Below are 21,089 nucleotides of genomic sequence, written 5' to 3'. Positions count from 1 at the left end.
CATCAGACGCTTCTTGGCAATCCATTAAAAAACTTATGCAAGAATACAGTCTGAAGTGCTACCTGACTATTGATTCATTTGTGCTGTAAGCCATGGCTAGCTGGCTACTCCTTTCATTGAAAGGATACCAGAATACCCAACACCCCACAATGAACCAGTGACAGAGAAGATAATTTTTAAAGTGCAGCATGCATAGTCTCTGGCATGCTCAAAAGTATGAAGACAACTGGCATCGTGAAAAGGAAAACATGCAGTGAATATTCTACCGTATTTTCCGTCCTATTGGACGCACTTTCCCCCCTCCAAAAATGAAGGGGAAATGTGTGTGTGTCCTATGGGGCGAATGCAGGCTTTCGCTGAAGCCTGGAGAGCGAGAGGGGTCGGTGCGCACCGACCCCTCTCGCTCTCCAGGCTTCGCGGACCTCTCCGCAAGCAGCGGGAGCGCTCCCGCCGCTTACGGAGAGTTGCCTGCGTGCTGAAGCCTGCGCACACTGAGCTCAGCGCGTCCAGGCTTCGCGGACCTCTCAGCAAGCAGCGGGAGCCAGCGCTGGGCTCCCACAGCTTGCAGAGAGCTGCCTGTTTGGGGGCTGGGGTCGGGGGAAGCTCGGGCCTCCCCCGCCGCAGCCCCGTGCCTGAGGGGGAAATAATTTTTTCCCCTTTATTTCCCCCCCCCAAAAAAAACTAGGTGCGCCTTATGGGACGGTGCGTCCTATAGGGCGAAAAATACGGTACTCAGCTGACCTGTGATGCTGCCTACTGTTAGCACCACCAGCTCTTCCTTGCCAGCCAAAGTCTCCTCTCACGGACTCGAGCAGAGGAGATCTGATTAGGAACTAAAGAAATAAATGGCACAAGCATGCACAGAGTGCATCTGCCTCACCAATGAGGAGCTTCCTTTTGCATGCAAGAGGTGATTCCGCAGGTATTCTTTCTCTAAATAGTACATCGTATAATCACCACTGTAGAAGGCTAAAGGCCATTCTAGTCCAACTTCTCACATTAGCCAAACAAACTAAAACGTTTTCAGAGCCTTGAGGGGGAAAAGGAATGCGAAATCTCCATACTTCTCTGAAACCCAGACACACAGAAAAGCCCTACAGTTCCAACAATACAAATGTGGGAACCATTTCTTCTCCCGATCCTCCTCCCCGGTTCACAAAAACAAACTGCAAAATAAAGCAAAATTAAAAAGGATAGCATAGAGAGATGCACACTCTCTCCGCCATTTCTCTCTTTTAAGGAGCATTAATAATAATTAAAAACACGCTGCTCAAACTAGCAACCGCACCCTCCTTCTGGCTAGCTACAAAGAAGGTGCTTTGAGTTTTAGGCGTGGCTCTAGGAAACAGCTCTCAGCATGTTTGGACTCCAAGGCAGCCCCACAAGGCCATACCATGGATGCTGGTGAGCCTCCGAACTACAGATGGGAGTAGAAGCCTTCATAGTGGGGCTGCCTTGAATTGCAGTCCAATCTGCCACATGGCTTTTTGGCTGAGTGCTGCAAAGGCCTGATTTTCCATAGGACGATAGATTGATACAAATGTTTGCAGAGTGTCCCTGACTTCAAACAAAAGTGGGGCCGGGTACGTGGCTTTGATATTAGGGGGGGGGGCAATTTATTTTCTTTCTTTTTTGCTTGACATTATTCTTGGGAGGGCTGTGTCCCATTAGTCCTAGGGCACCAGCTTCCACTGCATTCAGACACACCTGCAGACATGAGGACTAGAAACCTGGTTGCTGTTTTTTAAAAAGAAAGAAAGAAAATCAGAAAGTTGGTTTCTGTGTTCCCTCCCGACCCCCCACCTAGACCATACCTATGCGGCTGTCATCTCGGACCAAATCCTCAGAACTTAGGTAGGCGCGGTCATTGTAATTCCTATGTAAGTCATCTTCCTTATCCTGAAAGTACTCAAAGTTGTCAAACAGCGGCTCAGGTCTCTTCTCTGGGATGCTGGGAGAGGCTGCATGATGGATGACAGGAAGCAAAGGTTTTTTGGCATCACAGAAAGTTGACGAATACAGAAACACACTTTGATTCATCTTGCAATGCCCCCTTCCCCTTTCTTGCTCCTGGTCAGGGCCAGCTCTGAGTTCGAGATAGCCGTAGGAAAGTAGCCTTTGGTGGGTCCTCCCCTCCCTGAGAAACTTACCTGGTAGCATATAGCAGCACCTGAAAACAGCACCAGGCAGATGGGTCTAACTCCCATTTTAATTTATCACAGTGCCCCGGTGCCAGAGGCATTGTGGGAAATTCCACCTTTGCCATCTTTAAATGTCATTTCCCCTCTCAATTATCTCCATGTAGGAAAGTGCCCCAATTTCAGGGCTAGATGAAGACATTTTGGCCTCTTGAGGTAAACAAAACAACAAGCCAAAACGGCGCTTCCCATATGCTGAAGCACCGCAATAATAAGAACAGATGATACAGCTGGCCATTCGCCACTAGCTGTGGAGCCCAAAATCTGTCACCTGAGGCAAGTTTTATTCCATTTCTCTTTATTTATTGCTAAAACACACGGGCCACTTTTCAACGCAGGCACGTTTCCCAAAGCATCAAGGGTAATAATAATAACACTCCACTGTTAAATCCAATACAAAAATTAAAACAGCACGAAATATTAAGATAAGTAAGGGCAGAAGTAAAGTTGTAGACAAAAACCAGCTGCCACAAAATAAGTAAACCATCCAAATATGACAATTCAGTTAAAAGCTTGGGCATATAAAACAGGTTTTTCCCTGGATGTCTAAAACTTTAAAAAGAAGAAGAATAGGGTGAGGCAGATCTCTCGGTGTTGGCCAAAATGTGTTGGGTCTTCAGATCTTGTTGGACTCAAGCTCCCATTGGCCCCAGGCCAGCATGCCCAATGGTCAGGGATTATGGGAGTTGTAGTCCAACAGTGTCTGAAGGGCCCTATGGAAGCTACCCTAGTTTAGGGATTTGCATTAACGCAGTGTCTCTCTCTCACACACACCCCAACCAAAATAAGGTTTTCTCAGTCTGGCGGCATTTATTTATATATGCTTTCCTATACAAATTATAACAACGGCCTGAAAGGGGGTGGGGGTAATGCCAGCATTTGACACCCCCCAGTGACAATGTCCCTTTCCACGTTCCACAAGACATCACCACCCATTTCAGTCCAAGGAACAAGAGGGCAGACATGAACAAACAAACGTGGCAGTCCCACCATGTCATGTTTTGCCTTGGATATAGAACTGAACATTGGAGCTTGCTTCTTGAATGTCCCTGGCAAAATACCCAGGAATTGGATCTCCCAACTTTGCTCGTATTCACGGAATTTTGCTAATTCTGAGCACAGCAAGGCTGGTGTGGGAGCTAAGATGCTCTGCGACAGAAACGCAAAGATTTATGGCATCCACATGCGATCATGAATGCTGCCCAAATGTGCTTTTTATTTACTCAAATGTGCATCTGGGTGGTCATTTCGTAAACTGTTTGCTGAGACATGTCCCCAGACCACAGTGATCATTCGACCACCAGGACAGCAAGAACTCCTTGTGCAATTAACCATCTCGGGACAAAGCTTCACTTTCGCTGGGAGTCCCTTGCGTGCAAACAAGTGAAATATTCACCCTGTGATAAAATCAACTTGTAGAAACTTTGCTGTGTCAAAAAGGTAATGGGGCCGTTCCATTACCTGTGCTGCCTATCCTCATATCACAGTCTTCGCCTCAAATTGCTTCCTCCTCCAACTCTTAGAAGCAGGGCTTTTTCCGTGGTGGCACCTTGCTTGTTGGAATGCCCTTCCAAGAGAAGCCTGCCCAACTTGTTTATCCTGTTGGAGGCTTGGAAGTGGTAGGAAAGGTGCAAAATCCTTTAATATTGCTAGACCTTGAAGTGTATGTAACTGAGCTATGCCACATGGGAGTCAAATGGTTTTACTAAAAACTCCCCTGTTCACTTTGCTTGCCAATTCTGTGCCACCAGGTTGAGGTTCAGGCAGTGGCAGCAATGTCCCTCCCTGTTGCTACTTGAAGCCATCCTTTCCTTTTTAGCTACTCCCGCGTGAGGCCAGGAAACACTGTCTTCCCTCTGCTTTGGCACTGCGGCATTACTACGCTGCCACATCTGATTGATTATGTTGTATTTTTGGGAAGCCAAATCAGAGCAAGGGTAATGTTTTGTGCCATTGCTCTGAGCTGTCTTTGCAACATCACCATGTAGCCAAATCTGATCAGCTACATGGTGTTGTCATGAAGTCAGAGCACAGTATGGTATCATGCCATGTGGCTACAGTGGGAGAATAGTTCTAAAAAGCAAAAAGAAGCACTGCAACTAGTGTCTGATGAGCAAACATTTATTCCCCTTCTTTTTGCATAGCCCCCTCCAATATCACCTGAATACTTTGTTGATTTTAAATTCTGAGCAGCCTTGAGGCCTCTTTTAGTCAAACTGGCAGAATATAGTTATGATGAACAGAGACATTTTTGCAGAAAACCAGGATCTGGCATGAAATCCCTTGTGTATAAGTAAATGCATGAGACCTACACGGCTTTAGCTGCCCCACAGGTGGCAAAGCTCCATATTGCAGGGGGTTGGACCTGATGATCTCCAGGGATCCCTTCCAAATCTGCAATTCAATGTGCCCATTGCTCATGCGTGGCAAACTCTAGCTGAGATTCATGTGATGCCCTACCCCAATATAGATGCAGTGATACCTTGGTTTACAAACTTAATCCATTCCGGAAGTCTGTTCTTAAACCAAAAACGTTCTTAAACTGAAGCGCACTTTCCCTAATGAGGCCTCCCGCCGCCGGTGCCCTTCAACCGTTCGGCTTCCGTTCTTAGACGGAGGTAAAGTTCTCAAACCAGACACTATTTCCAGTTTTGCGGAGTTTATAAACCGAATCGTTCTTAAACCAGACTGTTCTTAAAACCAAGGTATACCACTGTATAGATATATACAGTGGACGCTCGGGTTGCGAATGTGATCTGTGCAGGATGCACGTTCACAAGCCGCAACGTCCGCAACCCGCAGCAGCTCGTCTGCACATGCGCAAAGCGTGATTTAGCGATTGTGCACATGCGCGACCGCCGAAACCCGGAAGTAACCCGTTCCGGTACTTCTGGGTTTCGGTGGTCCACAACCCAAAAAAATGTAACCTGAAGCGTCTGTAACCCGAGGTATGACTGAACCTAGTAGAGAAAATTTCACCTTGGGGAAGATGCACAGTTGAATTCTGTCTGAGTCCAGAGTTCATCTCTTTGTTCCCTCTGAGAATTTATGCTTCCTTTACATTGCTGCACAGTTTCTAATACTGACTGACAGACCCAGAAAAGACCCTGGACTCAGAGGGGGTCCCAGTTTCCCATATTAGACTGGTCCCCTGCTCCCTTCTTCCATTTACACCCTGATCTGCACAACAGCTGATCTAAACACCCTTTTGATTTCAAGCCAGAGAAAGTCCCATAGAAATCAACGGAGAGCCCTTGGCATGACGCCAGAGGGTTATCCGCTACCCTTAGCAGGTTGTGATAATCAGCCAGCCCAGTTGGAAACGGCTTCTTGGCAAGGGGAGCTTGTCTGTGTGCTACTTGGGAAAGAATCGGCACAAAAGCTGTTATTATGTAATCCTTGTTGGGACAAAGTTAATTGTGTTTGTGCAAATCACTTAGGAACGGAGCAACAACAGGACGACTTCCATCAGTGCGGGAAGCGGACGAGGTGACACAATTCTCTCCAGGCTCTCTGCTGCTTCGGGAGCGGCCAGCTCCCCATGCAAACTGACCGCGAATCCCAAAATCCTGTGCAAGATATTAGTGGCTCTTGGGATACTGCCTTGTGCAAGGCCCCCCTATCCTGTCTCTTCTGAGGTGGCAAAACACACAGAGAGACCTGGCTCTGAATAGCAGCCAATATTTCCAACCCGTTCAGACTAACTTGCACACAAGCACGTTTCCCAAATCCATCTACCTGAACTTTCTGCCAGTTTGATTTTTTTTTGGGGGGGGGAGGGCTACTTTGAACAGAAAAGTTACTCGGGAGGAAGAGGGATAGTCCAGCAGGGTAAGAGTAAAGGTCCATTCACTGGCCAGACCAGAGAGCACCCAAGAAAGGCATGGAGAGAAACAATAGCCGTCCTCTGCTAAGGGACTGCCTTTTTGCAGAGATTCATGGTTCCGGGCTTGGGGAAATAGCTCCCGGGGCTTAAAATTTGCTGACCTCAAATGCCAAGTGAGAATCACAGCCCAAAATGCAGCAATGAAACTGCTAGCACGTTTGCAAAGCTAAGCAGGGGCCATTATGGTTCCAAACTGGATGGGAGACCATGTGTTGAGATTCCTGCATTGCAGGGGGTTGGGCTAGATCAGGTATAGGCAAACTTGGCCCTCCAGATGTTTTGGGACTACAATTCCCATCATCCCTGACCACTGGTCCTGTTAGCTAAGGATGATGGGAGTTGTAGTCCCAAAATATCTGGAGGGGCGAGTTTGCCTATGCCTGGGCTAGATGACCCATGGGGGTCCCTCCCAACTCAACAATTCAACTGTTCTATTATTCCATGAAAAACAGGCTTTTCAGAGAGACATGGCTCCCATCCCTTCCTTTGACTGACTTCAGGGGTGGGTTGCCCCTCCAGATGTTGCTGGACTCAAAACTCCCATCAGACCCAGACAGCAGAGCTGACAGGCAAGGAGGATGGGAGTGTCGCCCAATGACACCGGTGAGACCACACATTTCCCAGTCCCACCTGCTGAAGTGTCTGATATATGGCGTAAGTGAGTGGTGGAACTGGGGGGGGGGGCAGGAGGTGAAGGAGAGAGTAGGCATAGGTAGGTGCATAGGTAGGCTTTGGGGCTCATGGGGCTAGCCATGGGTGATCATGGAATCTCCAATTTTCTGCTTTCTACCTGAGATAGGAGGAGCTTGCCTGCCACTAGCTGGTCCGGAACTTGCACCCAGGATGGGGGGGGAAAGGGTTATAGCAAAAGCAAGACCCAGTAAGCTTCTAGATGGGCAATGAGGTCCTCTTCCAAGAGTCTTCTGCTGGTTCCCTCCCTGCGAGAAGTGAAGTTACAGAGAACCAGGCAGAGGGCCTTCTCAGTAGTGGCACTTGTCCTGTGGAACGACCTCCCATCAGATGCCAAAGAGAAAAACAACTATCTGACTTTTAGAAGACATCTGAAGGCTTAGGTTTAGGGAAGTTTGTAATGTTTGAATGTTTTATCGTGTTTTTACTATTCTCCTGGGAGTCGCCCAGAGTGGCTAGAGAAAGCCAGCCAGATGGATGGGGTATAAATAATAAAATAAAATAAAATAAAATAAAATAAAATAAAATAAAATAAAATAAAATAAAATAAAATAAAATAAAATAAAATAAAATAAAATAAAATATTATTATTATTATTATTATTATTATTATTATTATTATTATTTGTGGGGATCAGTGCTCCTCGTCCCTGTAAGGTTTTTCTTGCACAGTCCCTGTGACATTGTTGTCATCAGAAATTCCAGGTCGCATTTTACCCTCCATTTAATCCAGAGTTACTGTTTCCAAGGAAAATAAGTTTTAAAAAAACCAACAACCTGTTTGCAATATCTCGGTGGCCCATTTGCAACATTGAAGCCCCCACCCAGCTGAACCCTTCATACTCCTGTGAAACATACAACCCTCTTGTGTTCCCAAGCAGTCTCCCGTCCCAGAACAAACTCTGCTGAGCTGACTGGGGCAGGTGTGTTGTTCAAGGTGTTATGATCACAGACAAGCTCCCTTCTTCTCAGATGCCCAGAGAGACCCAAACAAACTGGGAAATAGACTATACAGGGGAAGCAGGCCCCGGCTCAATGCACAAAATCAACACACTGAATAAACCAGGGAGCATCCGTTCCTTCGGATATCCTACCCTTCCACCTCCAGTCTGAGAGATTTGATACACAAGCCTCTCCGTGAAAACAGTAGCTTTTCAAATGGAAGTTGCCTGCATCAACAGGCTTGAGGGTGTGTCCTCAAACTGCTGCCAGTGAAGGCTGGAAGGGATGCATCTTGCACAAGCTGTTACAGGGAAGCGTTTCATACACAAACTCTGCGTCACATAATGTTGGTCCTTAAGATTATGAGTGCCCTTTCTCTTCTGCTCTCTACCAAAAACGGAGGAAGCTTCTAGTTCTCATGAATCACTTTTAGGCTGATTTGAACTTGGGGACTGCCTTTATTTACTTGTTTCATGTTTCGATCCTGAGCTTTTGCCTACCAAGTCAGGGTGGCAAACATGCCTCTGCCCCTCTCCAATTTTATGAGAAAAGTTAGGTTGAGAGATAGTGGCTGGTCATCAAGTGAGCTTTGTGGACAAGGTGGGTCTCCCCAGTCAAGGTCCAGTGCTCAATTCACTACCCTCCTCTGACCAACGAAACTGGCTGGCTGGACAGGAAAATTGGCCCCTGAGTGCCAGGGGGCTCCGTGAGGCAAATGGTTTAGAAATTGAGGTGAATTCACACCCAACTTCATGAGGGCCCTCAAATATCCCACTGCCATGGGAGAAGGCCAGATTGGCTAGTGTCAGGGAGGCCCACAACCCACAAGGACAACCGACTTTACCTTCTGCCCCACAGAAAACATAGGACCCACCACCGTCACCATCAACCCTTACCCTTCGGACAGGTTTTGCAGCAGTGTCCTGGCAGCAGGATGGCGTCACTGCAAGGAGGGGTGGGACAGTCATGCTTAATGTTCTTACAGCTGACTTTGCCTGTCGGCTTCCCACGACGATTCCTCTGCTGTGGAGGGAAAGAGAAAATATTGATGATGGAGGACATGCATCTGAGGCATTTGCTATGCATTGCGAGCTGTGCTTCCACATCTGTGCTGGACCTCGCAGAATATGCACCTCGTATCTCATGATCGGTTCCAGAGAAGCCTCACTTAACTCTTAAAAAAAAAGTTTATGATGCAGAGATAAGTTCTGAAAGTTGCATGCTCCATCAGCAGAAGGAAACTGCTGTTATGATAGTAAAATGCTACTGTCTATGGGTGCTTTCCAATTTCACACCAGGGAACAGTACAGTGGTACCTCGGGTTACATACGCTTCAGGTTACATATGCTTCAGGTTAAAGACTCCGGTAACCCAGAAATAGTGCTTCAGGTTAATAACTTTGCTTCAGGATGAGAACAGAAATCGTGCTCCGGCGGCGCAGCAGCAGCGGGAGGCCCTATTAGCTAAAGTGGTGCTTCAGGTTAAGAACAGTTTCAGGTTAAGAATGGACCTCCGGAAGGAATTAAGTACTTAACCCAAGGTACCACTGTAGTAGTTTACACCTGTAAAAACATCACCGTAATGCAATTATTTACTGTTATCCGCTAACACTGCCAAACTAGTGGTTCAGAGGAGGAAGGCTGAAAGAGAGATGAGCCTCAATGAGAGCTGGAAAAAAATTCACAAAACATTAAAATGTGCCAAAATATCCTACAATGATCCTCAGCGTTTGAAAGTAGAATTCAAAACACGGAATCTTAATGTGAAATTTTATTTTGAAATTTGCACGCATTACCTGGCTTGCTGATTTTCCTCAATTATGAAATTATCAAATACTGGGAAGATTGTATGTTGCTGCATCTCATCTATCGAATTTGCTTACATATTCAATTCATTTTTCATTTTGACAACTAAATACTGCCAAAACCATTAAATGTCAAGCAGTCAAAAGTTATCCTTGCCAACCATTCAATAGTGTCAAACGCCAACTGTAATGTCAACTATCAAATTCTAGATCGCATTGCGTGCCAGCTACCATAGATGGTGATTTATCCATAACTGGATGCCACATATTGATCTCAAATATTCACTGCGTAATCAGTAAATAATCCAATGTGAGAGGAATTACTGGGAGTAAAATCATTTCACCTCCACTCCTGACTCTCCCAACCCCAGCAGGAAGCAGTTCTGACAAGGGCATCCGCAGAATTTTTTCCAAGCAGAGTGGGGGAGCGGGCTAATTAATCTCATGCACCAAAGTGAGAAGATTAGGGCCTGTACTTTCTGACTCACATCTCAGGCTCTGCTAGAAACTTTCTTTTCTTTTCTTTTCTTTTAAAGCAAGCTGGCAATCTGAGTGTAGAAGGGACGCGGGTGGCGCTGTGGGTTAAACCACAGAGCCTAGGACTTGCCGATCAGAGGGTCGGTGGTTCAAATCCCCGGGACGGGGTGAGCTCCTGTTGCTCAGTCCCTGTGCCTGCCAACCTAGCAGTTCGAAAGCACGTCAAAGTGCAAGTAGATAAATAGGTACCGCTCCGGTGGGAAGGTAAACAGCGTTTCCGTGCGCTGCTCTGGTTCACCAGAAGCAGCTTAGTCATGCTGGCCACATGACCCGGAAGCTGTACGCTGGCTCCCTCGGCCAGCGAGGGAGCGCCGCAACCCCAGAGTCGGTCATGACTGGACTTAATGGTCAGGGGTCCCTTTACCTTTTAATCTGAGTGTTATGGTTCATCCAGGGGCAAGGAACTGGATAAGCTAGTGGATGTCCATGGCTTTGATACAACATCAGTGTGCAAAGAGTTGTATGATGGAAGTGAGACATCTCCTTCCAGTGTGTGTGTGTGTGTGTGTGTGTGTGTGTTCATTTGTGTGGTTGATTCCTCTAGGACTCTAACCCTCCAGGCGAGTGTTTCATTGCAGGTATATCCTGCAACATGTTCTTGACACAATAACAGCACATCAGCGGTGCCTTTGTTCTGCTTTAGGTTGCTCTCCCCATGCTTCCCCATGGCTATTGCATTTCTGCTGTCTGGAGGGGTTGTTGCGCAACAAAAGCAGGACAAAAACAAACCAGGACATTCGTGGCTATAAAAAACCATGGAAATATGAAAGAGGGACTGCATGGGAGAGCACAATCAGTGCAAATAGTTATAAATGTACCACAAAAAATGGTGCATGGAGGGGCCATTAGAGGTTCATGACCTACCCCCATCATGAATCAATATAAGAAATTCAGTGCAAATTCTGCATTCACAGAATCATGGGACTGTAGAGTCATCCAGCCCCTTCAATGCAGGAATCACAGCTAAAGCATCCCTGACAGGTGGCTTTCCAACCTCTGTTTTAATACCGCCAATGTGGGCAAGCCCACCACCTTCCAAGGGAGTCCATTCTACTGTTGAACAGCTCTTACCACCAGAAGGTTCTTCCTAACATTTTGTGGGAATCACCTTCCTTGTCATTTGAATCCACTGGTTTTGGTCCTACCCTCTGAAGCAGCAGAAAACAAGCTTGCTTCCTCTTCCATCTGACAGCCCTTATTTGAAGACAGCTATCGTATCAACGCTCGGTTTTCTCTCCTCTGGGCTACCAAAGCCAAACAGTACAGTGGTACCTTGGGTTAAGTACTTAATTCATTCCAGAGGTCCGTTCTTAACTTGAAACTGTTCTTAACCTGAAGCACCACTTTCGCTAATGGGGCCTCCCGCTGCCGCCGCGCCGCCGGAGCACGATTTCTGTTCTCATCCTGAAGCAAAGTTCTTAACCCAAGGTACTATTTCTGGGTTAGCGGAGTCTGTAACCTGAAGCGTATGTAACCCGAGGTACCACTGTGGTATCTAGGGCAGACCATAGGGCAAAGCCAATCCGTCTGCTTGCCTCTCCAACTGCACCAGAGGTGAGTCCTGTGCCCCAGCACTGCCCTCTCCCTGCAGCCGCGACAAACAGCGACGGCAGATTTACTTCAGGAAATTGTCTTGGAGCGTATCGTGCAGCAAAGGACCTGCCAGAGCATTTTGAGCTATTGCGGAAAGGAAATAATGTGACCATGTCCAAAAGTACAGGCGCTTCCCCAATAAAGGGCACCTGCAAGTGTGTTGTTTATGAGAACTGCTTTCCCAGCCTCCCTGTTATTTATGAATTTGTTTCACCCCCACTTTAAGAAAAAGGAAAAAACAGCGCATGAGGCAACTTATGCAAAATATCATCAAAGAGCAACACGATAATTTAATACAATCTGAAAAGAAAACAATCAACAAATAGATAAACAAGCTGAAGTGTGTGTGTGTGTGTGTGTGTGTGTGTGTGTGTGTGTGTGTGACTATCTACATTTTGCAGGACACTATAATTTCCTGTTTTGCAGCTGATGGGGGATTAGGTGAGGGCCTTGTCCAAAAGAGACATGCAAATGACAGAACAGAATTGCAAGCCAGAGCCCCACTCTGAAATCCCAGCTCTCTGATCACTGTAGTTAGCATTAATTAGTGTTATTAATAACCTGTCCTTCGCCAGAAGGTGTGACTATAATGTCACGTCACAGCAGTGTAAAACACAACATTAAAAACTGTTTAGAATCAATAGGAGAGGCCTGAGGCAAGGCTCCTACACATACCTTGAAGCGATTAAGAGATTTCTGTGTGTGTGTGACAGAAAGAAAAAGAAAGCAGTTTTCTACGTTACATTAAAAATGAGTGACCAAATGCACTTTTGAGCCTCTCTTGGGGAGTAATGATGGTGGGAGGTCTGGGATGAGCTCTTCCCGGCCTTCCACCCCCCCTGCCCCAAACAGGGTAAATGCAGCTGTGTGCATGCAGAGAGGGGAGATGGTTTGTTTCAAATGTATTTAACTTTAATTTCTTTCTTTTTTTTGGAAAAAAAAACCCACAGGAGATAATCTGGTCATGGGTCTCTTGTGGTCTCACCTAGTTTGGAACTCACTCAGTATTTGTGTGCCTGAGTAGATGTTGTCATACAGAAGAGAACAGAGTTTCCTGAACTTCCAGTTCCTAAAGCAGAGCTTAGGTATTTATTTTTAAGGTGTTTTAAAGTGTGAACTGGAAGCACAGATTGTCACCCTATGAGGGGGGGCGAGGAGAGGCTTACTCGGCCAAAAGCATGGAAAAGCTGCTTGCTCTCAAAGGAGACCACCTTCTGCTTTTCTGTGTTCCTTGATTGGAAAGAGGCAAGTTCAATGCAGGGTATCATGCAATGGCTTTAAGTTGGCTGCTTCCGGGACATGACTCTGCTTCGAGGGTAGGTAGTGGCGGCAGCAACTGGTTCTTGCTGGGAGGAAGGCAAGGAGGCCAACATCAGGTGGCGCCAGAGCCAATGAGAGGCAGATAAAAGGTAAAGGGACCCCTGGCCATTAGGTCCAGTCGTGGCTGACTCTGGGGTTGTGGCGCTCATCTCGCTTTATTGGCCGAGGGAGCCAGCGTACAGCTTCCAGGTCATGTGGCCAGCATGACTAAGCCGCTTCTGGTGAACCAGAGCAGCGCACGGAAACGCTGTTTACCTTCCTGCCGGAGCGGTATCTATTTATCTACTTGCACTTTGATGTGCTTTTGAACTGCTAGGTTGGCAGGAGCAGGGACTGAGCAACGGGAGCTCACCCCGTCGTGGGGATTCGAACTGCTGACCTTCTGATCGGCAAGTCCTAGGGTCTGTGGTTTAACCCACAGCGCCACCCGCGTGATACCTCGGGTTACAAATACTTCAGGTTACAGGCTCTACTAACCCAGAAGTAGTACCTCGGGTTAAGAACTTTCAGGATAAGAACAGAAATCGCATGGCGGCGGCAGGAGGCCCCATTAGCTAAAATAGCACCTCAGGTTAAGAATAGATCTCCAGAACGAATTAAGTTCGTAACCAGAGCTACCACTATACGAAGTTTCCTCCCTGCTAAAAGGGCAACAAATACAATGTTTTTTGATATCTGACAAAAGCAAAGAAAGAAATACAATAACTTGGAACTGTGTGTGAAAAAATTGTAGAAATAATAATACAATGAGTCTAATCAGAAGCCAAATGTGTTTTTGTTTTGTTTTTCCTTTCCCCCTTCCCCTTCCCCTTCTTCCCACCCCCTCTTCTTCCTCTTCTCTTCTCTTCTCTTTTTTGTGCCTCCTTTCTTGGCCTTTCTCTTTTTGATATGTTAAGAAAGAGACAAAGAGATAAAAGCGTAATATGAAAACTTCAGTAAGTTAAAAGTGACGTTGTGTAGTTTTTCTGTTACTATTTATATATTGTTAAAATTGGTTAATTGTAATGAATTGATGTGGCAACTACTGTGGTTTTTTCCTTTGTTATTGTTGAATTATAAATAAAGTATTATTCTTTAAAATAAATAAAAAAGGGCAACAGTGAGACTTAAGGAGGAGGAATCAGACAGGCAGCACTACGCCTGGGGTGGGTTGCTAGCAATGGTGTGGTCCAGGGAGTTGGGGCAGCCTTGTATTGCGATGTTTTTAATGTTTGATGTTTCAATATTTTTTATATGTGCTGTAAGCCGCCCCGAGTGGCTGGGGAAACCCAGCCAGATGGGCGGGGTATAAATAATAAAATTATTATTATCATTATCATAGGTGGAGGACAGGGGGAGAGGTGAGTTTGTGCTGAAAGCAGCCTACAGCACCAAGGGGAAAGTCCCAATTGTAGCTCCGCCCATCTCTGCCCCTGGCCCCGCCCACTGGTACTCTGCGGCCCTCCGAAAGGTTGCTCAGAAGGGAATGTGGCCCCCATGCTGGAGAAGGTTCCCCAGTCCTGCTCGGGGGTTCTGCAGCAACCCCCTCCCACATCTGGAAAAAAGAGAGAGAGAAAAGAATTGGAAATAACCACTTACTGGCTCACAGGAGCAGACCACGCAGTGCATGATGCCAAAAGGCTCGCCCAAGTCTGGATGCCAAGTGTCCTCCAGGGCATAGGATCTGCCACCGAAAGAGCAGCCTAAAAGAAATTGGGGGGGGGGGGGAGAGGAAGAGTCTTGAGTGCTCCTGAAAGCCATATATGAAGTTGCCTCTATAAAAATAATCCTATTTATTGATTTTGCACCAAAAAAACAGATTTTGGTATAGACCATAAATTACTTTATCCATTGACTTACCATACCCCATTTCCATGGTTTCCATATTTGCCCTTAAAGGATGCATATTTCATGTATAATATTCATTACATCCATTCTAACCTATTTATCTTAATAAATAATGCTGGTGCTCCTATTTCAAATTCTGCTGTCTCTCATCTTTGCTGTTAATCTTGCCAGTTCCACATAATTCCATCGTTTTCGAAAGCCTTATCCCAGAGTCAGGACACTGGGCCACTCAGCTGAGCACTGACTGGCAGCAGCTATCTGAACCCAGCCCCAAATCTGCTGCTTTTGATCCTTTTAACTGGAGATGCTTTCAATTGGCCCTTGCAAGCCTCCTGCCTGCACCTTCCAGCTCCGTGTGAACCCCTTTAAGCTGTGATAGGAATTTTGAGGTCTTAGATATATGTTAAATGTTCATAAGTGCACCAACCAAGCACGTACATAGATCAGCACAGGAAGACCGACCTGAAAACCATCACCCAGCATCATAAATGGCTCAGGACCGCAATACCTCAAGGACCACCTCTCTCCTTATGAACCAACCTGGACCCTGACATCGACTTCTGAGGCCCTTCTTCACCTCAGGTCTGCAGGAAATGTACATCGTCTTTCAGCTGCCTGCACCCCCTCCTCCAAATAAATCTGTTCCCTAAAAGCACAGGCTGTCTGCTGACTCACCCAGGTCCACCCAGCAACCTCCAGCACCTGCCCCGCCCTCCAGAGCCCTGCCCTCAAGGCTTCCTTTCTTAGAATCACAGAACTGTCAAATTGGAAGAGACCCCTGTGGATCATCTACTCCAACCCCCACAATGCAGGAATACGCAGCTGTCCCATACGGGGATCGAACTTGCAACCTTGGCGAGCACCATGCTCTAACCAACTGAGCTGTCCAGTTCAATTAGGACTCAGCAGAGTTTATAACCTTCAAACTTCTTCTCAGAGCCAAAAAAGCAGCGATGAAGGAAAGAGCAACAGCAGGCATGCAATTCATCAGCTGGAAAAATAAAAATGCAGCTCCCTTCTACGATTGGCTTGGGGATTTATACAAACCCGCAACATATGAACAACTTGCGTATAAACGCAGATTTGCCATGGTCAAATTCAATGATATTTGGAATCCATTCTTGCAAATACTGTAATAGGTTAAGATCTGGTGAAGTACAATAACAACCTTGTAAAATATAGTTTTGAGAGTTTCCCCCCACCCTTTATTTTCTCTTCTACACAGGTTCTGTTCCTCTTATTTCTTTCTCTCTCTTTTATCTATGTCTCAAAATGTTTAGTGCACATATAATTATGTACTTTTTGAACTTATAATAAAGATGTTTAAAACTAAACAAAAAAAGACCAACTGCAGGCATGGACAGGAGTACATTTACACATCACTGATCAGACACCCCCAGTTTGGAATCAGGAACCAGAGCTTCCAGTTGCAAAGGGTGTGTTTAATAATGAGCCGACTTAACAATGGATTCTTATGCATGTTTAACTCAGAAGTAAGTCCACCCATTCTCAATGGGGTTCACCACTTCCAGGGACAGGATTTCAGCCCTAGGCCCAAGCATCACCCCTTTCCCAAAAATTCTCTATTTCACATCTCAAGCACGCAGTTCCCATCCACCCTCATCCACCCTTCTGCCCCTTAATTCCTTCCTCCATGTGCCCTAACGCACCACCTGCAGCCTATGTAGACCTGCCACACGGGCATAGACAGTGCTTTTCGGGGGGTGCAGGGGTACACATACCCCTAAACATTTTGTGAATCTCAGTTTGGCTTCATTGAGGGCAGTATTTCAATATGAGTAGGAAAATGAGAATACCCCTAAACATTTTTTTAGGAAAAAAAGCACTGGGCATAGACAAGGGGGGCAGGGGGGCAGCTCCCCCTCCATCAGGTAGAACAATAAAAATACTTAACTAACTGACCAATCACGTCAGTTCTGCCCCCCTCCCAAAAGCCCTGCCACACCCCCAACAAAAATTCTGGCAACACCTAATAATTTATATACCTGCTATGTAAATGTTGACTGGGTGCTCTCTAATAGGACCATTAAAAACAGTGTGGTGTAGTGGTTAAAGGCTGTACTCACACCTGGGGGGCTAGGGTTCAAATCCCCGCTTGGCCACGGCGCTCACTGGGCGACTTTGGACCAATTACTGCCTCTTAGCCTCTCCTACCTCACAGGGTTGTTGTAAGGATGAACAATTGTAATACTAGGAAACAAAAAGGCAGGTCCCTGCCTCAAGGAACATACAAAACTAAATAAACGAGATAAATAAATAAATTTCCAAGGCAGGAGAGGAATGGAACGAGAAGAGGTACATGAATAAATCAGGGGATTAATTTGGATTTTGATATATTTCGTGTCAATGTGGTTTTTTTCAGTTGGTACTTTTAATGAATGATTTTAATGGACAGGATTTGTTGATTAAGTGATATATATATAAATCTTGCTCAATAAAATAAATATGCATTTCAGTTAGAATCCTAGAATTGTAGAGTTGGAAGGGACCCCGAGGGTCATCTAGTCCAACCCCCTGCAATGCAGGAATCTTTTTGCCAAACGTGACGCTCAAACCGGACCCTGAGATTGAGAGTTTGAAGCTCTACCGACAGTTACAACCGCTTAGGCTGCCTTGCAATAGTTGAGCTGGTGATCCCTCCCCAGTTTCTTTCCTCCACGTTCCTTCCCCCCCCCCCCGATTAAAAATAAAATAAAATCTTTGGAGATTTAAATTTGATGGGAAGTCCAGCTTCTCTGCTCGAGGAGCCCATTTTCCCAACCACTGATCCATCAGGGCTGCTGCATAATCTTAGGGACACCTAATGTGCATCGCCAGCTCTTCTCCTGTTCCAGGACTGAGCCTCAAAGGTGCAAGTCTGTGACTTGTGCGTAGCTATGCCTGTTGAGCGGTGCCTCGACCCGCTTGGCATTCCTGCAACCTCACAGCACCCAGGACTGCACGTCTAGAACACTGAACGAGTGTGGGTGTCTTGTGTGGAATAGCTCTGGGCAAAGCCTTGGGAGTGGGGTCGCCTGGCAAGAAACTTTTCTTCCTACCCAAATTCGTGCCATCTGCTGCGTTTGGTGCCTCCCGTTGCACGCTGACCGCTTCCACACACACACGCACGCACACACCCAAGTCACTCTCTCACACAGCAGGCATCCCTGCACCCACAACCATTCCCCGTCTGTCCCACTTGGAAGCGCGCTCCTCGCCCGGCGGCAACCCGCCCGCGTTCGTCCAAGCGGCCCGGGAGGCTTCCCAAACGCCCGCGTCCCGTCCACCTCCCGCCTCGACGTCCACCTGCCGCCCGGCCAATAGGTGCGGGCACGGGGTCTTCGAAATCCGTCCGTGGGAAGCAGCTGGGAGGCTCGCCTGCCGCTGCCGGGCAGCTGTGCCAACCAAGCAAGGGAGACAGGGCTGGGTCAGGATGCGCCCTTCCGAGGAGTGGGGGATGGCGTGTCCATCTCCTGCAAAGAAGCCTCCGCCACCCGCGCGTCCCAGGGAGGAGGAGAGTCCTACCTGCCGCCCCCTTGGAGGGTAGAGGGTCCGCCGATTCGGGCTGGATGGGCAAGAGGGGCTTGGGCGGGCGCGGGGCTGAGCCGTGGCCCGGCCACACGAGGGCGAGCGGCGGCAGGAGCAGCAGCAGCAGCGCCGCGCCCAGGAGGGTCATCGCGGCGAGGCGAGCGCGGGATCCCGGAGCGAGTTACCGTCCCGTCTGGCCCCGACGGCCTTTATAGGCGCCGGCTTGGATCAAGCGGCGCGGAGGGGGCATCTCCTCGAGCAAACAAAGGCGGCGGCACATCGCGGCCCCGGCGGGGGGTCCGCTCAGCACCGCCGCGGGGGGTGGGGGTGGGGAGAGGGGGGAAGGATCGGGGAGGCGGCGGCGACGGATTGGGCCCCCTCCCACCGCCTCCGCCTCTCGCCCTCCGCGCAGCCCTCCGCGCAGTCCTCTCGGCGCGGAAGGGAGGGAGGCTGCCTGGCCCGCCGCTGGCCCGGTCCCTCCCGGGCTCCGCTGCTGCGGGAGGACGAGGGCGCCGCCGCGGGACGGGCAGGGCTAGGCAGGGCGCCCGACGGCGCGGGAGGAGAAGCGCGGCGAGGAAAGGAAACGGGCGGGACGCGGAGAGGAAAAGCTCCGCCCGCGGTGCTGGGCGGAGGCGGAGGAGCCACCGCGCGGCGCGCCCCACGGCGCTGGGTCCTCCGCGCCCTCACCTGGGCTTGCCCGCCTTCCCTGCACCCATCCACGGTGAACGGATCTCCCCCGTCAAAGTTGCTGGGGAGGGGGCTGTCCAACTACAACCTCCCTCACAAATCCTGAAAATCTTTTCCCGTGGGTCCACGAGTCACCCACCCCGACGAAGTCCTTGCCACGGGGGTCGGTATGCGCCCCCAGCGCGTCCCAGTATTCTTATAAATATAGTATATAGTATGTTGAACTCTGAATATCACCCCACTCCATAGCAAGCTCCCCCTCATTGCCACAATCTGGCCAGAAAGGCTTTGAAACATGAAGGACAGCCCTGCAGGATCAGGCCCATCTCATCCAGTATCCGTGATCAGCTCCCCTCCTGCCCTTTCCACCGTTGGTGCTCCAGACAGTGGCCTTCTGCTGCGTGGGCATGAGGTTATGCTACAATTCCCACAATGCTCACACTCAGACGTGAATTGTTGAATGGTTACTTTAAATGTAAAGTTACAGATAGGTAGCCGTGTTGGTCTGCCATAGTCAAAACAAAAAATTCCTTCCAGTAGCACCTTAAAGACCATCTAAGTTAGTTCTAGGTATGAGCTTTCATGTGCATGCACACTTAGTTGGTCTTTAAGGTGCTACTGGAAGGAATTTTTTGTTTTAAATGTAAAGGTTCATTATTGTTCCACCCAATGTGTATGTCTTTAAGGGGCCAGAGCAAGGGCCAGAGCAAAATAAGGAGACCCAGCTTTACAGCTGTGAAACATAGCAGGTGCTGCTGAGTTGTACTGATTAAGGTGTGTCAGCATTTGGGTGTAGTATATAAGGAGCAGCAACTAGCTCTCCCATTACCCTGGAGGATGGGTTGGTGGTTGGGTCTGGTTTGTTGTTGATGTATTTAGTGTATAAGGAATTTTTGCTTTTGTTATTAAAACCTTGTTTAAGTTATTTCTGAGTCCCTTTTTAATGCATGGTCTCCCCAGCAAGCTCTCTGCAGCGCTAGGGTAAAGGTAAAGGTAAAGGTACCCCTGCCCCTACGGGCCAGTCTTGACAGACTCTGGGGTTGTGCGCCCATCTCACTCAAGAGGCCAGGGGCCAGCGCTGTCCGGAGACACTTCCGGGTCACGTGGCCAGCGTGACATCACTGCTCTGGCGAGCCAGAGCCGCACACGGAAACGCTGTTTACCTTCCCGCTGGTAAGCGGTCCCTATTTATCTACTTGCACCCGGGGGTGCTTTCGAACTGCTAGGTTGGCAGGCGCTGGGACCGAGCAGCGGGAGCGCACCCCGCCGCAGGGATTCGAACCGCCGACCTTTCGATCGGCAAGTCCTAGGCGCTGAGGCTTTAACCCACAGCGCCACCTGCGTCCCTCTCTGCAGCGCTACTAAACAGCAAATAGCCAACAGAAATGTCCCTCATATCTTGCACCCTAAGACTCACACTCCCTTTCTCTCCCAGCAAATCCTTCCCAAAGGGGTCTCCTGCTTCAGCTCCCTGAAACCTAGGCTGGGGCCCTCGAGATGTTAATCTTGAGGTGACACTGCAGCTGGCTGCATAGAATCTACTCCTGCATCTCATTGGAAGAAACTGGATAGATTCTCCAGCAGGGGGCGAGTGGAGCTCTCCATGCCGGATCACCTGTGAGGAGAAGGTTTCGGATAGGGAAAGAGGCCAGAATCAAATGATGGAAGTCGAGCAATGGTTTGCCATAAGAGTGTCTCTGAACCGAAAATGACATGTTAAAGCTAGTATGATTTGAAGCTTTGGGATTTTGGGACGCAGGAGAGAAAAGGACTCTGGATCTGGTAGAAGTCCGTGTTTTGCATGCAAAAGATCCCAGGTTGAATTCCTGACATCTGGGAACAACCTCTGCTTCAGCCCTTGAAGAACTGTGGCTAGTCAAGTCAAAGGCTGGGCAGACAAATTGCCCAAAATCTCAGAGAGCTACTCCCAGGTGGCTTTTGCAACACTGAGCTAGATGCACGAACATTAAGCAGGCCCATGGGACACACGCATTTGCATTCAATTTGCATATGTTCATTCACTGATATCACAGCCATCACTGATTGGGTGGTGCTGTGCTTGGCTCCGCCTACTACAG

At 48.1% G+C, this 21,089-nt stretch overlaps 1 protein-coding gene across 1 annotated transcript in view; it reads right to left on the bottom strand.

Annotated features, from left to right (window-relative positions):
- The window catches only part of CHRD (chordin), a 49,178-nt gene extending 30,316 nt beyond the window's left edge, over window positions 1-18,862 (bottom strand). Inside the window, exons 1-4 of the mRNA XM_083739316.1 lie at window positions 18,322-18,862; window positions 14,548-14,651; window positions 8,612-8,738; window positions 1,815-1,961 (exon numbers count right to left, since the gene is read on the bottom strand). Coding sequence (XP_083595442.1) covers window positions 1,815-1,961; window positions 8,612-8,738; window positions 14,548-14,651; window positions 18,322-18,472 — 529 coding nt within the window. The 5' untranslated portion in view covers window positions 18,473-18,862. The remainder of the gene's footprint in view (window positions 1-1,814; window positions 1,962-8,611; window positions 8,739-14,547; window positions 14,652-18,321) is intronic.
- Between the last annotated feature and the right edge of the window lie 2,227 nt (window positions 18,863-21,089).

Source organism: Podarcis gaigeae, assembly GCF_964106915.1.
Source record: "Podarcis gaigeae genome assembly, chromosome: 5".
Lineage (NCBI taxonomy): Eukaryota > Metazoa > Chordata > Lepidosauria > Squamata > Lacertidae > Podarcis > Podarcis gaigeae.
This window is presented reverse-complemented; position numbering and strand designations above follow the sequence as displayed.